Below are 15,773 nucleotides of genomic sequence, written 5' to 3'. Positions count from 1 at the left end.
TGGAAATAGCTAGAACTGATTCATTTACAAAATTGAGCCCTATAATGCAATAACCTCTATTTCTAGTTGTTGTGACTTAGATTTTCTTCCTTTGATCTCCTTTTGACATTAATTACTTGATTGCACAGTCATTATATTAAAAGGAAAATGATACTATGAGTGGTCATGTAACAGAATAGGACATCGAAGTTTCTTCATGCTTATTGAATTGCTTTGCTATGTTTGAGATCTTTTTAAAGATCCACAATTTGGCTGGACATTATGTGGTTAAATTTAGGTAATTTATTGTATTTGTGATGCTGAGTATTTACTGTTTCTATATTCTGGATATGTTTGTACAAATGGATTACAGATAGATAAGTATGCAAACACACCCAGAGCATGTGCAATTTAATGAATCAAACTTTCATTCAAAGTATCAGAGAAAGTTAAGTATGACAACTTAGATCACATCTGTACAACCATTAATTGCACTAGAAACTTAAGGGTGCAGATAAATCTTCCTTAAACATACTTTCCACATCTACGTGGGTTCTAATATACAACAACACAACTTAACCATCTTTTTTGCTCCCCTCCTGCTGATGGATTACAATTGTTTGTTGACTAGACATTTACAGAATATGCAGAAACTAGAGCCAAACAAACTAGCCTTTTAACACAGTTGTTAATCACATTACACTTCTAGCTGCTTTCATGGTTCAGATTTAACTTGATTTACTTAGCCTTAAATATAGAAATTTAAATATGTTACATTTAGACTTATTTAGTTGCAAAGTGAACTGAACTACAAAAAAAAGAATCTTAATTTTGCTGAGTTTGTTAATTTCTCTGAATATTTTGTGTTAACATTGTTGCAATGGAAAAAAAAAGAGAAGTATTTGCAATTGTTGCAATGGCGATTGGAAGTTCTGCACATTTTTGGGCCACTTCAATTGTTGTAAAATACATGTCAGATCTTTCAACAATGTCACCAACCATGTTTCTAATCGGGTTACATGATTTTTCGTTTTTGAAAATGCTGATTGCAAAAGGTTTTTGAATACCCATCGAGGATAAAACATTGAAATTTCTTGATGTTAACAATATCTTGCATCGTGCTCACCTCTAGAAGGAAGCCCAAGAACCTCCAAATCCAATGTCACCCAAATATCATCCAAAATTATGAGAACCTTCTTCTCTTTCTTGAGTCGATCACGTAGCTGGACTCTCCTTGCATCCAGGCTCGCCTCATCAAAATTCAGGCCTAAGTTCTTAGCAATGTCCTTTTGGATTTTTGCAATGTTTGGAGTTTGTGTTATAGCTGCCATAACCACCTCATCAAACAACTGCTCCTCCATGGTAAGTCTCGAAACCTCTTTGACTAGTCTGGTCATGGCTGCTCTACCCATTCCGTACACTCCAATTATGTTGGCATCATCATTTTTCAATGCCTCCATGACCCCATTCAAAGCGCCGGTTTTTTATTCAAAGGCCTGGTAACCATTGACAGGTCTCATACCTATTTGTGGAGCAGGAAGATAGGAAACGCTATCGAATCGGCCTTTTACCAAGAGTTGAACAATGGCGTCGGCCTCCCTCTCTGCTCTCTTGCTGAGCTGGTAGCGAGACTTGAAATTAGGACAGAATCCGATAAAACACCTTGCCTTCGCTTTCTCTTCATCCTCCTTTAATTTGGCAGCAGCCTCCTCAGAGATCTTCTCGTCCACCATGGTCAACCATTTCTCCACATCTTTACAAATTTTACGCCCTTTCGTTTTAGCTGCATCAACAGAATGCTTCACTCTCTGTCTTGCATCCTTCAGCTCGTCGACTCCCCCCTTCAGATTCTCCACGTTGCTTTTATAGTTTAACATATAGGTCACCTCACGTTTGATGAGATCAAATGCGAACTCGCCAGCTTTTTCACCAACCGAAAAAATGACTGCTTCCATTTCTCTCTGTGAGAAGTTCTGTAAAGTAGATGTGATGTGTTTAAGTGAATGAGGATTGCCCTGCTGGATGTAAAGCAAGTTTATATTTCTAACTTGCTTTTGACTGGAAACTAGATGTGCCAAATGCCGGTCCGGTTGAAGTTTGGGTTGGGTTATTTTTTATTGAAGAAAAAATAAAATAATTTTGGATTCACACTATTTGGTGTTGTGATCATTTCAGAGTTAGTTGGAATTTGAAACTTTAGTTATTCTCAGATCTTGAATTCAATTTATTTTGAGTTTAAATTATTAAATTTTAAAATTAAATTAATATAATTTTTTATTAATGCAGATTGGAATGGAAGGAATTCTCTTTTTTGTCTACTTTTTTGTGAAATAGGATTGCGTCGTTTTCGATTGAGACAAAATTGAAATCAACTATACTTAAAACAAACAAATTGAACGGGCAATGATTTTCTATGTACATTTTGACTATTTTTTATGTCAATTCTTGAACTAATTAATTTTTTAATCAAGATATAATATATTTCTTCTACTAGCATGTTGTTTACGACGAGGGAAAAGGCGGGGAAAGCTAGTGGAAAAACAATTTGTAACTTAAATTAATATTGCTAATGAATAACAAAGAAAGACTTACCGTATAGTAATCTTGGTTTGGTCAGATGTCCCCACATATCAATTAATAAAGAAAGACTTACTTTTAACCCCTTTACTTTTTCTTTGGTAAAAATGGATATGATTGGGATAAGAAAATCTTACATAACAGACAGCAATTGCGATGTATTTGGTTTAGGTTTTGGCTGTACAGTTATGCCTGAGATTGGGATACGTCGGAATGTGACATAAGTTGGGATTGAGTGGTTAGATGAGTACAGCATAGCAAATTGGATGCCTTCAGTGCATCAAAGTTTAAAAAGATTAATTGATGCTTTTAGTCATATTAAATATATGATTTGTAATTATTTATTTTAAATTATTAAATATAATATATTTTATTTTGATTTTAAAAATTAAGTAATTTCTCTTGCTAAGAAAAGGATTAATTGATGGCTTAAATATAAAAAAAGTTGAATTAAAATTAAATAATTATTTAAATTTTTATTATTTTATTAAAATCAATTACATCTTCAAAATATTTATTTTTCAATTAATTTTATTTTTAAATATCTATCTTCATTTAATTTAGCTTTTATTTGATGAAAATGATTGTTAACAAGTTATCAAATTTCATTTAATAAAAATTTAATTGAATAAAAATAGATGTCGAAAGACTCAATTATTGATTATCAATAAAATGATAAAATTTAAATAATTATTTAATTTTAACTTAAAGATTTTTTTTTATACTTAAACTTTAATTGAACAAAACATGTGAAAATTCAAATCAATCTTTATTGGTTTAATAAATTGAAAGAAAAAAACTAGATTAAAATTTTTTTAAAAAATAACAATATGATCTATTAGTAAAATATTATATTTTTAATTTAAGCAATGAAGATTGAAGATTAGTAGCATAAAGTACCAAAAAAAAAATGCTAACATGTGTATGAAATTAGTTACATTATATATATTTTTTTATCAGATCATGTAAGAAAAATTATATACATGAGTTTTATTTGAACAAGTTTTTTATGAATTTCAAAAATAAAAGACTACATATTAGGGAATCTGATTTTTATATATTGTCTCCACAATTAGTGTTATCACATGTCCTATTTTTTTTTAAAAAATAAATTTAATATGATATCTTTTTGTTGATAATTAAACTTGTGAAATAATTTTTCATATGTTGGGTGGGCCTTTTGCGAGAGGACTTGTATGTTTGCTACTTGGGTCGAAGGCCCTTTCTTAAATTCACAAGAGGAAAAATGGTTTATGGCTGAAACTCGCGGACCCAAGTTTAAATTATAACAACAAAGCAACAGTCACTCTCTTCTTCGACCGCATCAAAACCCCCCAAAACCCCTCCCAGAGACTTAGCTTCACGCGAATCATGCATTTTCTTTTCCGCAAAGCCAACGGCTAATCCTCTCATCCTCCCCGCTTCACGTTTTCTTTCTTTTTTTTTCTTATCCTTCCATTTGGTTTTCCGTTTTCACTTGCGTTTTTAAATTATCACAAGAAACCCTAACCCTAAAACCGAGTAACTTCTTCCAATGACGAAGGTCCATGGAACCGGCGTTTACGACTTCAAACGCCACCGGGTGGCCGAGTACCCGGTCGAGTTCACCGATAAAGCGGATTCAAAACCCGCCCTCGGTTCATCCCTTCCCAGCTCTATTACTTTATCTGAAATCCAGCGAGATCAGCTGACTAGAATAGCGGCCGCCAATTGGCTAAAGAGCGGAGGTTCGAAGCCCAACAAGCCCTTCGATCCTCTGCTGGTTAAGGAGATTTATGATACGGAGCTTACTGTGAAGTCGGAAGGGAAGTCTCAGAGGAAAACGGTACCGTTGCAAAGGGTTATGATATTGGAAGTCAGTCAGTATTTGGAGAATTACTTGTGGCTGAATTTTGAAGCAGAGACGGCGTCGTATGAGCACGTTATGTCCATGATTTTGATGGTTAATGAGAAGGTAAAGCTTGTTTTAATTAAATTTTATTTTAAATAATTTTCAAGTAAAATAGATCTAAATTATTGAGTTTCCCTTTGGTTGTTTCTTCGGTACTTGCTTTTTTCTTATGCGTTGGATATGGAGATGCAAATTGTATTTTATACTGGAATTATGTTTTTTTTATGTAGCTATGTTAGAATTAGTGTTAGATTTTATCAGTTTACTGGTTTTTAATCAATTATGATTTTCCTTTCTATTGTGTGCTTTTCGCTTTTAATAATTTTGTAGGAAGCAAAAAGTTAAAAAGTAAAAAGCAACAGTAAAATGTAGCATGAGGTAATTTACTGAGTGAGTTTTGACAATTTATCTTTGAGCATTGCAGTTTCGAGAGAATGTGGCTGCTTGGTCATGCTTTTATGATCGGAAGGATGTGTTCACAGGATTCCTTGAGAGGGTACTTCGGCTTAAGGAGGTTTGTATTGCTATCACTTTTAATTAGCACAATTGAGGGTTGCTAAATGTCTTATTATAATTAATTAATTATAGCAAGTGTCTAATGGCATAGAAAAACTCTGCGAGCTGTTGTATTTGATGCAGGATCTTGTAAACGTGGTAATAGCAGTTTCATTTCTTCAAATAAAAGCGCTAGATATAGTACTTTAGTAATCATTGTTCAGAAATTGATGACAAATAGGCTGAATCTTTGATAAACTGATTTGGATGCAGGGAAGAGAATTAACGATTGCAGAGAAAACGAATTATCTGGTTTTTATGATCAATGCTTTTCAGGTAATTAGCACCTTAAGTATTCTTTTAGTGAATGCATTTAGATGTTACAAATTCATGTATCTGTCATATAGTAGCACTTTGGTAGCATTGAAGTTATTCCTTTTTGTGTTCATATGTCTTTAGGGAGATAAATTTCTGCATGCTTGACTAGTCATTTTTGGATGCACTTGATGCTTTGATTGTTTACCCACAAGAGGCAGCACTTTAAGTATACTTTTAATGAATGCATTTAGATGTTACAAATTTGTACCTGCCAAATAATTGCTTTTTAGTAGCAGTGAAATTATTCCTATTCGGGTTCATATATCTTTAGGTTGATAAAACTGTAGCATGCTTGACTAATCATTTCTGGATGTAACTGGATGCCTTGATTGTTTACCCACAAGTGGCAGTGCCTCAAGTATACTAATGCATTTATATGTTACAAATTCATGTATCTATCAAGTAGTTGCTCTTTAGTAGCAGTGAAGTTATTCCTATTCGTGTCCATGTCTTTTGGTTGATAAATTGTGGTATGTCTTTTGGTTGATAAATTGTGGTATGCTTGACTAGTCATTTCTGGATGCAACTAGATGCCTTGATTGTTTACTCAGAAGAGACAGCTGCATGGAAGGTTCATGTCAATGGTCAAGAAAATGACTAGTATTAAAACAACATTGGAAAATAAATTTTTTTATTGGTCTAATTTCATTGTTGTTAAAGTGGTGAAAGTATATCATGTTATATTCATCAAGGGGCTGGGAATGCATTTGTTTAGGATAATGGTTTAATGCTAGTAGAGAGGATAGAAGGGTAAAGGTAGATTTAAAACCAGATTGGTTAGAATAGTGAGGATGTACAGATGATGCATTTGAAAATCCAGTAGGTTCAATAGGAAGCCAATTAAAATGCAGACATCGAGTATCTCTGCATTTGGAACATATTTGTTTGAATGATTGCTTCTGTAAATGGGCATTTGCTCTGGGGCTCTGTCACTTTCTTCTCCTTTGTTTTTCTTCATCTGCAAACCTCTTTGGTTCAAGTCATGCAATTGCTGGCAAGCCGCCATCCTGTCTATCACCACTCCACCCTATACCTACCCATTGATCATCAAACAGGCACCAAATTTATTAGTGCACTGCAACTTAGCATGTTCAATCTGCCATCAATTATCATAACAAGAAGCCAAAATTATCCATAAGCCACTATAGTCATGCTGCTGCCTTTTATGCACTAATCTCCACAACCTTGCTTCAACTGAGCCAAAATATTGAAAGTGCAACATCCTTTGCATTGGAAAACAATGACAGAAATATTTTTGCTTTTTATGTTCTTCCCTAATAAAATTATGAATGCCACATGCACTGAAGCCATTATTTGGGTAAATCTGGTGGCAGTGGAGAGATTAAATAGAGCTGTACCATTGGCTCTCATTTTGATATTAGAGAGATAGAAATTGAATTTGAGCTGAAAAGAAAAAGACGAGGGAGAGAGATTGCTGCTTGCCTTTAGCAATCACTTGTGCCAATGAATAGATAGAAATATATTATAAAGGATGAAGAGGAGAGTAGTTCAAAAATGGAAGCAGAGAAAAAAGGAATAAATAATGGGATAGGATGGTATTGTTTAAAGAAAAGAAGACTAAAAATTATTATTGTCAGAAGTTCATATCAAAAGATGTTGGTGCAAGGGTTGGGTGGAGAGACCAAGGGAGACAGAGAGGAACCGGGGTTAAGAAGAGATAATTTGAGAAGATGTGGGTGGCAGGATGAGTTTGCATCATTTTACAGTAGCACTTCTTTTGTCCCAAGAGGTGTCCTAACGGTTATCTTAAAGGTTATCTTAGAGGTTTCAAGTTCGAATCATGGCATTGACAGGTTGTTTTTTGGAATGGTTGAGAGTTACATTGCATTCTGTAGCTCAAAATCCTGATGTACCCTCCTTTCCCCCTTGAAAAAACAAAAAAGTTAACACCTCTTTTGGTGTAATTGCAATGAATGATTTGGGGACTACAGGATACTTTCTTAAAACCACTGAAAATTGTGATTTTTTTTTTGTCAAAATGAGGTAAATTTCTATTTCATAAATAATTGAAACTTCTTAGAGAATAAATTTACAAGAGAAATGATATATGAATGGCTTCTATGGAATATAACCTCAAACTGTGGAATGGAAGAACTTGATTTGCATACACTGCCTCAAAAAAGTATATTAGAGCTGAAGATAGTAAATAATATTTCGAAGTATTTGTAGACATAGAACAATACTCTTGAGCTCCTATCTGTTTTCTAATGTTGTAACTGCTGAATGTGACAGAGTTTGGAAGATGAAATTGTCAGGGAAACTGTCCTTAGATTAGCAAGTTTGCGATCCTGGCATAGTTTGTCATATGGTCGTTTTCAGGTAAGATTTTATCGTATGAATTGTATTCTTCGGACTCGCCCTTTTCCCTGTGGGTATCTTATTTTCTTTTCTTATCTGTAGATGGAACTTTGTCTTAATCCAGATTTGATCAAGAAATGGAAAAGAATGATAAAGAAAGAATATGATGATGCTAAGAAGCAAGGAGTGCATCTTGATCCCCTATTTTCGTTGGAAGCAAACTTCTTGAGAAATCTGATAGAAGAGTTTCTTGAGGTGATATACTGGAAAATCAGTTTGTTTGGTTGCTTCTTTCTTTTTTTTTTTTTTGGTCGGTAGGGGGTAGGGGTATTCAATGATTTTGCAGTTGGTAAATTGCCATTTTTTCAATGTTACTCAGGTGCTTGATCACAAAGTTTTTTCCCAGAAGCATTCTGTCCCTGAAGATGATGAACTTAATGCTGCTAGTAGTTTTGAGCAAGTTGATGATGCTTCTATTTTGTACTGTGAGAGGTTTATGGAATTTCTCATTGATTTATTGAGTCAACTACCAACAAGGAGGTATCATTGCCCTGCATCAGGGTCTTGTACTCTTAGTTTGAACAGATTCGTTTTTCTTTTGTTGTTGTTGGTTTTTTCATTTGCTTTTCTGTTTGCAAAAAAAGGGTGCTGGGGGTTGGTCTTTAACGAAGGTCTTATTGTTTCATGTTGATACTCATTTTTCATCTGCTTTCTTATTATTCTTTCCCCCTTCTCATCATCATCTTCTGTTTCTCAATTTTTGATTGTCTTTTTTGAGGTACAGGTACCTAAGGCCTCTTGTGGCTGATGTAGCTGTTGTTGCTAAATGCCATTTAAGTGCTCTTTATAGACATGACAAAGGGAAACTCTTCGCACAACTTGTGGATTTGCTACAGTTCTATGAAAATTTTGAGATAAATGATCATATTGGCACTCAGTTGACAGATGATGAGGTGCTCCAATCTCATTATGATCGTGTTCAATCCTTCCAGCTTCTTGCTTTTAAGAAATTTCCCAAGGTCTGTCATCTGTCTTAAGCAGTTGGTTTATCTACAGCACATCTCACTAGCAGAAAGTACCTATCTTTCATAGTTCATAGTTTCCAGATCTAAACCTTTTTCCTTTCGTTTCTATGGTGCTTGTAGTTGCGAGAACTTGCACTGGCCAACATTGGTGCAATACACAAGCGTGCAGATCTCTCAAAGAAATTATCTGTACTTTCTCCTGAAGAATTAAAGGATTTGGTTTGCTGTAAGGTTTGTGGGTTGTGTAGTTGTTTGTTTCTTATTTTTTATTTCTTTTGGCACCATATTTGAAACCAGGATTTTTGAAGAATGAAGTTATGTGAGATGTTCACCCCAGCTGTGTAGTTGTCATGTCTTATGGGTTGTAATTTTAGTCCTCTTGTGAATGCATATGGTAACTTAATGGAGTGAAGTGTATATTTTACTTAATTGATTTCTGGCTCTAATCAATGATGGAGGTTCACTTAGGTTTTTATTTTGTTACAGTTATTTTAATCAGACTCAGATTTGTTATTTGCATTTTTATTCAGGTTTAGGATTTAGTTTGTCTATGCTTATGTTATTTCAGTTTTGATGAGTTCTTGGATGATGAATTATTGAGTTTGACACTCTGAAATATCAAGTATTGAGATTTTTCTCACTCTATTGATTCTTTTTTCCCCTAGTTATTCCATTTCTCCCCTAGTGAGGTCTTGCTATGTTCTTTGCTTTATTCAGTTAGCACTATAACTTGTTTTTATTTTCTTGGTTGATTTTAGCTGGCAATATGCTTGCATGCTCATCTGCCCATGAATGAAATTACCATTACTATAACCAATTACATATAGTTTTAGAATACTGAGATCATTGCTTTATTAACGCATTTACCATTTTCCTTTTCAGCTCAAACTGGTTTCAAAGGAAGATCCTTGGTCAGATAGGGTTGATTTTCTCATTGAGGTGATGGTCTCTTTTTTTGAGAAACAGCAGTCTCAGAAGGAAGCCATAAATGCTCTTCCTCTCTACCCAAATGAGCAGATTATGTGGGATGAAAGCGTTGTGCCAAGTATTAATTACTCTGGTGAAGGTTGTCTAGCTCTTCCAAAGCTTAACCTACAATTCTTAACCCTCCATGATTATCTTCTAAGGAATTTCAATCTCTTCCGTCTTGAATCTACATATGAAATTCGTGAGGACATCCAGGAAGCCGTTCCACACCTTCTTGCCTACATCAATAATGAGGGAGAAACTGCTTTTCGCGGCTGGTCAAGAATGGCTGTGCCAATAAAAGAATTCAAAATCACTGAGGTAAAGCAGCCAAATATCGGGGAAGTCAAGCCTGCTTCTGTAACTGCAAAGGTTACTTACAGCATTTCTAGTTATAAAGCACGAATAAGATCAGAATGGGACGCCCTTAAGGAGCATGATGTTTTATTTTTGCTATCTATTAGTCCCTTATTTAAACCTCTAAGTGCAGAGGAAGATGCTAAAGCTAGTGTGCCACAGAAGCTTGGCCTGCAGTATGTACGAGGATGTGAAATTATTGAGATCCATGACGAGGAGGGGACTCTCATGAATGATTTTAGTGGAAGAACTAAACGTGAGGAGTGGAAGCCACCAAAAGGTGAACTAAGAACCGTGACTGTTGCTTTAGATGCTGCACAATATCACATGGATGTCACCGACATTGCTGAAAAAGGTGCTGAAGATGTTTATGGGACATTTAATGTGTTGATGAGGAGGAAGCCTAAGGAAAATAACTTCAAAGCAATTTTAGAGTCTATCAGAGATCTTATGAATGAATATTGTATTGTTCCTGATTGGTTGCATAAAATATTTTTGGGCTATGGGCATCCTTCTGCTGCACAGTGGACAAATATGCCTGATCTTCTAGAAACTGTGGATTTTAAAGATACTTTTCTTAGCGCAGACCATTTGAAAGAGAGTTTTTCACATTATCAGGTTTTTACTTATTCATTACAGATCAATGTTTTCACTTTTACTATTGCAGTTTAATGTGTTCCGGTGAACGCTGAAACCTTTTTTGCTTTATTTTTAGGTTTGCTTCATTGATTCAGATGGTGGAGAAAATTTGGATCCAAGGCCGCCTTTCTGTATCAAGCTTCCTCGGTCACTTAAAAGCAACACTCATGCTCTGTCAGGAAATGGAAGATCTGATACTGGTTCAGTCAATGATGCCAATATGGTGGATGCATGTGTTGAAAAAGAAAAACTAATTGTTGAAGCTTATATCCCTCCTGACCCAGGTCCTTATCCCCAAGATCAACCAAAACAGAACTCTGTTAGATTTACATCTACCCAGGTATTAGGCCACTCTCATTTAATTTAATGGAAATTTGATTGATTTGTTGTTTTTATCTCTTTCTGTTTTTATTTTGGAATTTTAATAATTGTTTTTAACTACTGGTCTCATTTTTACATTACTGGGCATATTCTTTGCATATTATTTTGTTTTTTAAGATATATAATTAGGGCTGCGAGGTTTATGCGTCCAATAAATTATGTGTTTGATAATTTATGGACTATTAGTAGCACGCAACATTTTTCTGTTTTGAATTTCTCAGTCACTCAGAGAACTCATGAATGACACTTCACTATGCTTTTGCTAGTATATATACATTCTGTTTGCTTTAGATATTTGAGGATTAATGTAAATCTAATAGAATGATTATTTTATACCTTTACTTTGTTTGATAAAAATTTCTTGTAAGACCTGCTTTTTTTATGACTGGAGAAAGTTTCTTCAATGCCTGCAGTTTCTATTACTGGAATCTTATATGTTCAGTACTCTTTTATCTTTAATGATCCTCATATGTTTTATTTAATTGCTGATCTCATTACCACTTAAAGAAGGTGGGCATCCAAGGTTCCCTGTTTGTAGAGAGGTTAGTTTAGTTGAGGAAAAAAATGTCTAAAAAAATTACAATTCATCCCAAATTTACTAGGAATCTTATATGCTAACACCATAAGATATCAAGGAGTGTGGGTATCTATTTCATAGATATCATCACAAATTTATCCCTACACTTCCTGGTTCATGTTATTGTAAAAGTGCTTTTGGTTAATGTGGTTTTAGCTTCAACTTTGATAGTTGTTTTGAGTAATACATATGCAAGAAACATTCAAATTAAGGAACTTTTTCCAGTGTGATTGTTATTTTACCTCACTATGGGAGCCTCCTGCTATGTATTGTTAATTTACTTTTAAAACTGGAGGTGGTAATAGCAACTTAATTGGAGAATCAGGTATTGTTGATGAATTATCATGTTTTTTCTAACTTGTTTGTACCTTGATGTAGAAAAGAGTTGTAATACAATAGTTGTTCCTTAAAGAAGCTAAAAAGGATAGCTCTAAATACATTGTTTCTCATTTGGGTGGATGATGACTACTGCTTTATGGATGCAAACTATTCAATATTTTAGCTTTAATATGTAATTACTTTGATTGGAACTCTTCAGCTTTTGATAAAAGTTGACAATTCCATGTACCTTGTATTTCTTTCATTCATCTTACTTTTCCTTTCTCACATTCTTTGAAGAAGAGTCTCTCCACTTATCAGTAAAATGGAAAAGTTGGTTCAATATTATTACTGGAGAATTGTTTCAATACTTAAAGTGTGCAGCCTTATGAGAAAATGAAGTAATTGGAAGTTTTCATAAAGATGCTTTATTGTTCTCTATCGGTCTTTCTTTCTTTGTTCCTGTCTGCCCCCTTCTTTTCTCTTTTTGGAAATAGAGGATTTCTTAGAAAAAAGTTATAATGCTGCAGTTTTAATTTTCATGAATATGGTTATCTGGAGATATCATGACTAGAAGCAAGATATTTGTTTCTAGATATCTGGTGTTGATTGTGTAACAGATTAATATTAATTTAAAGTTCTATAAATTTCAGAGTGGTTTTTGAGTAACCACTTCTAATTTCCCCTTTTGTGCAGATTGGAGCAATTATCTCAGGTATTCAGCCTGGATTAACTATGGTTGTGGGTCCACCAGGAACGGGGAAAACTGATACAGCAGTGCAAATATTGAATGTTCTCTATCACAATTGTCCATCCCAGAGAACATTAATAATTACTCACTCAAATCAGGCTTTGAATGATCTTTTTGAGAAGATAATGGAGGTATGGCGTTCATAGTTTAACTGATGCAATTTCTTCCATCCAGTGTTAAGTACATGCTTTGTTAATTTTAGTACATACATTGGTGCAAAAATTTTTTAGTCTATTTTACCGTGTTTCAGAGGGATGTGCCAGCACGCTATCTTCTTCGTCTTGGTCAGGGTGAGCAAGAGCTAGCAACTGATCTGGACTTCAGTAGGCAGGGCCGTGTGAATGCAATGCTTGTTCGACGGCTGGAACTGCTAAGTGAGGTAGAGAGGCTTGCAAAATCCCTACGACTTCCTGAAGATGTAGGGTATACTTGTGAAACTGCTGGATATTTTTGGTTGCTTCATGTATATTCACGCTGGGAGCAATTCCTTGCCGCTTGTGCGGGTAACGAAGATAAACCAACATTTATTCAAGATCTCTTCCCTTTCAAGGAGTTCTTCTCCAACAGCCCTCAGGCAGTCTTTACTGGCCAATCATTTGAGAAAGACATGAGGGCGGCCAAGGGGTGCTTTCGTCATCTTAAGACTATGTTCCAAGAGCTTGAAGAGTGCAGGGCATTTGAATTGCTCAAATCAACAGCTGATCGGGCAAATTACCTGATGACCAAGCAGGCAAAGATTGTGGCAATGACATGTACCCATGCAGCCCTAAAGAGAAAGGATTTTCTGCAACTTGGTTTCAAGTATGACAACTTGTTGATGGAAGAAAGTGCCCAGATTCTGGAGATTGAAACTTTCATACCAATGTTGCTCCAACGACAGGAGGATGGTTATGCACGGCTTAAACGCTGCATATTGATTGGTGATCATCACCAGCTGCCTCCTGTTGTGAAAAATATGGCTTTCCAAAAGTACAGCCATATGGATCAGAGTTTGTTTACAAGATTTGTTCGGCTGGGTATTCCTTACATTGAGCTTAATGCTCAGGGTAGAGCCAGGCCAAGTATAGCCCAACTTTATAATTGGAGGTACCGGGATTTGGGGGACCTTCCTTATGTGAAAGAGGAAGCTATCTTCCACACAGCAAATGCTGGATTTTCCTTTGATTACCAATTAGTGGATGTGCCCGATTACCATGGGAGAGGTGAGACTGCTCCCTCTCCTTGGTTTTATCAAAATGAAGGTGAAGCTGAATATGTTGTCAGTGTCTATATATACATGCGGTTGCTTGGCTACCCTGCGAATAAAATTTCCATCTTGACAACTTACAATGGTCAGAAGCTTCTGATTCGTGATGTTATCAACAGACGATGTCTTCCATATGATTTTATTGGTCCACCCAGTAAGGTAAGTTATTTCAGATTTTACCATTCTTTTGGATATCTATGGCTGCTATCATCCAAGAGGTTGCCTTCATGCCTTTTTCCTCGGCCATTAGAAGTGTTCTGGTTTAAATATTTATTTTTCCACATTGAGGCCATGTTCATATAGTGCTCAAACTTATTAATGCCTTGCTACAGGTTACCACGGTTGATAAGTTTCAAGGCCAGCAAAATGATTTCATTTTGCTTTCCCTTGTTCGTACTCGCTTTGTTGGTCACCTTCGCGATGTTAGAAGATTGGTGGTTGCTATGTCTCGTGCTCGCCTTGGCTTGTATGTCTTTTGTCGTCGTTCTCTGTTCGAACAATGTTATGAACTCCAGCCTACTTTCCAACGGCTGCTTCAGAGACCTGATCATCTTGCACTAAATTTGAATGAGGGCACATCATTTACTGAACGCCATGTTGAAGACATTGGGCATCCTTATCTTGTTAGCAGTGTTGAGGAGATGGCTAACATAGTTTTTGGCAAAATAAATCAATTACAACAGGTGTGTCTCTTTGTTTGTTGATATATCAATTCTGTTATTTTCTTAGTCAGCTTTTAAGTGTTTTCAGTGATCTTTTTATGACATCTGCAACAATAGCAATAGCTGTTTTGTCATGACCACCACAAGAGGCGGGAGTGCTAGGATCTAGTTATTATTCAAATGTGCAATTCCACCCCCTCTCCTGCCCCCAAGCTCTCCTTATTCATACCCCATCCCTGAAAGCTCAGTTCAGAGTTACAAATCTTACATTACCAGGTTAATTTACCAGATAAGGGGTGAAATTAAAACCATTATACATTAGTGCATAATGGAAATATTTTCCTTAATCCTTTTTCTTTATGTCTTTGTGCTCTTTTTTTTTTTTTTTTGGAGAGAGAGAGAGAGAGAGAGAGAGAGAGAGAGAGGTTGTAGTCTATTTTTATATACCCACTCCCTCACTAAAAATGAGTTTGCTCGTCTTCGACTGTTAGGAATGATGTGACTGATTGGATCTCTTTTCTAAGCATTCCTATCTGGAAAACCATACTTGTTGAGGTCTCATACATTATTCATTTTTTTATTCTCCAGGCACATGCCACGTATCAGTACATGGCTTATTCTGAACAATTCATGGGAACATCTGAGGAGCAAAACAGTGAGCACAATTCATTATCCTCAAACCAGGGCATGGACATTGATACATCGGTGGCTGAAAATGGTGGAATTAATAACAAGGTACATGAATACAATGGAGATGAAGCTAAAGATGCAGATGGTCTTGCAAATGGTCAAGATGGGGTGCTACCTCCAGAGGACCAGCCAAATACAGAAAAGGGTACTGAAGTTAGAGCAAATGATGAAAATATGGTGCCATAGATGAGAATATATATATATATATATATATATATATATATATATATATATATATAGTGCCGCCATCCCCGAGTTACAGAGGCAGCCAATGAGCATAGCAGAGCAGAGTGCTTTTATCTTAATTACAGAGAACTGCTTGCTTTCCTGTAGTTGTGGCTTACTTATCAAAAATGTTTTTGCCATCTTAATTTATACGTCTTGGCCTCAAAATTTGACCAAATAATTTAATGAGAATGGAAACCATGGCAAATTTTGAGTGCAACTGCCACCATAACAAGCATTTATTTCAAAGACTGATTACTTTTATCTCTTCAAGTTTTCAAGTGAAAATAAGTGGAT

At 35.4% G+C, this 15,773-nt stretch overlaps 2 protein-coding genes across 3 annotated transcripts; one reads left to right on the top strand and one right to left on the bottom strand.

The window, feature by feature from the left end:
* Positions 1-1,463: 1,463 nt before the first annotated feature.
* LOC149514997 (uncharacterized) lies at positions 1,464-1,934 on the bottom strand. Its single transcript, XM_089742956.1, has one exon. It carries the CDS (start codon positions 1,932-1,934, stop codon positions 1,464-1,466), a length of 471 nt encoding a protein of 156 aa, XP_089599082.1.
* Positions 1,935-3,815: 1,881 nt separating this feature from the next.
* EMB2765 (P-loop containing nucleoside triphosphate hydrolases superfamily protein) lies at positions 3,816-15,749 on the top strand. Of its 2 annotated transcripts, XM_089743321.1 has the most exons (15): positions 3,816-4,510; positions 4,872-4,961; positions 5,216-5,278; positions 7,574-7,660; positions 7,742-7,894; positions 8,019-8,179; positions 8,424-8,658; positions 8,785-8,895; positions 9,547-10,605; positions 10,703-10,966; positions 12,599-12,784; positions 12,904-14,058; positions 14,232-14,582; positions 15,150-15,458; positions 15,491-15,615. In XM_089743321.1, the coding sequence occupies exons 1-14, from the start codon at positions 4,091-4,093 to the stop codon at positions 15,435-15,437; spliced, it is 4,623 nt and encodes a 1,540-aa protein (XP_089599447.1). In that variant the 5' UTR covers positions 3,816-4,090; the 3' UTR covers positions 15,438-15,458; positions 15,491-15,615. The 2 variants fall into 2 exon arrangements, with proteins under 2 accessions (XP_089599447.1, XP_022744118.2); XM_022888383.2 differs by having other exon boundaries at positions 15,150-15,749.
* The last annotated feature ends 24 nt before the right edge of the window (positions 15,750-15,773 follow it).

The sequence above is a fragment of the Durio zibethinus genome, chromosome 14 (assembly GCF_047325235.1).
Source record: "Durio zibethinus cultivar Kanyao isolate XHJ-2024 chromosome 14, ASM4732523v1, whole genome shotgun sequence".
NCBI classification, from domain to species: domain Eukaryota; kingdom Viridiplantae; phylum Streptophyta; class Magnoliopsida; order Malvales; family Malvaceae; genus Durio; species Durio zibethinus.
The sequence above is the reverse complement of the archived record's forward strand: the minus strand, read 5'-3'. Positions and strand labels throughout refer to the sequence as shown.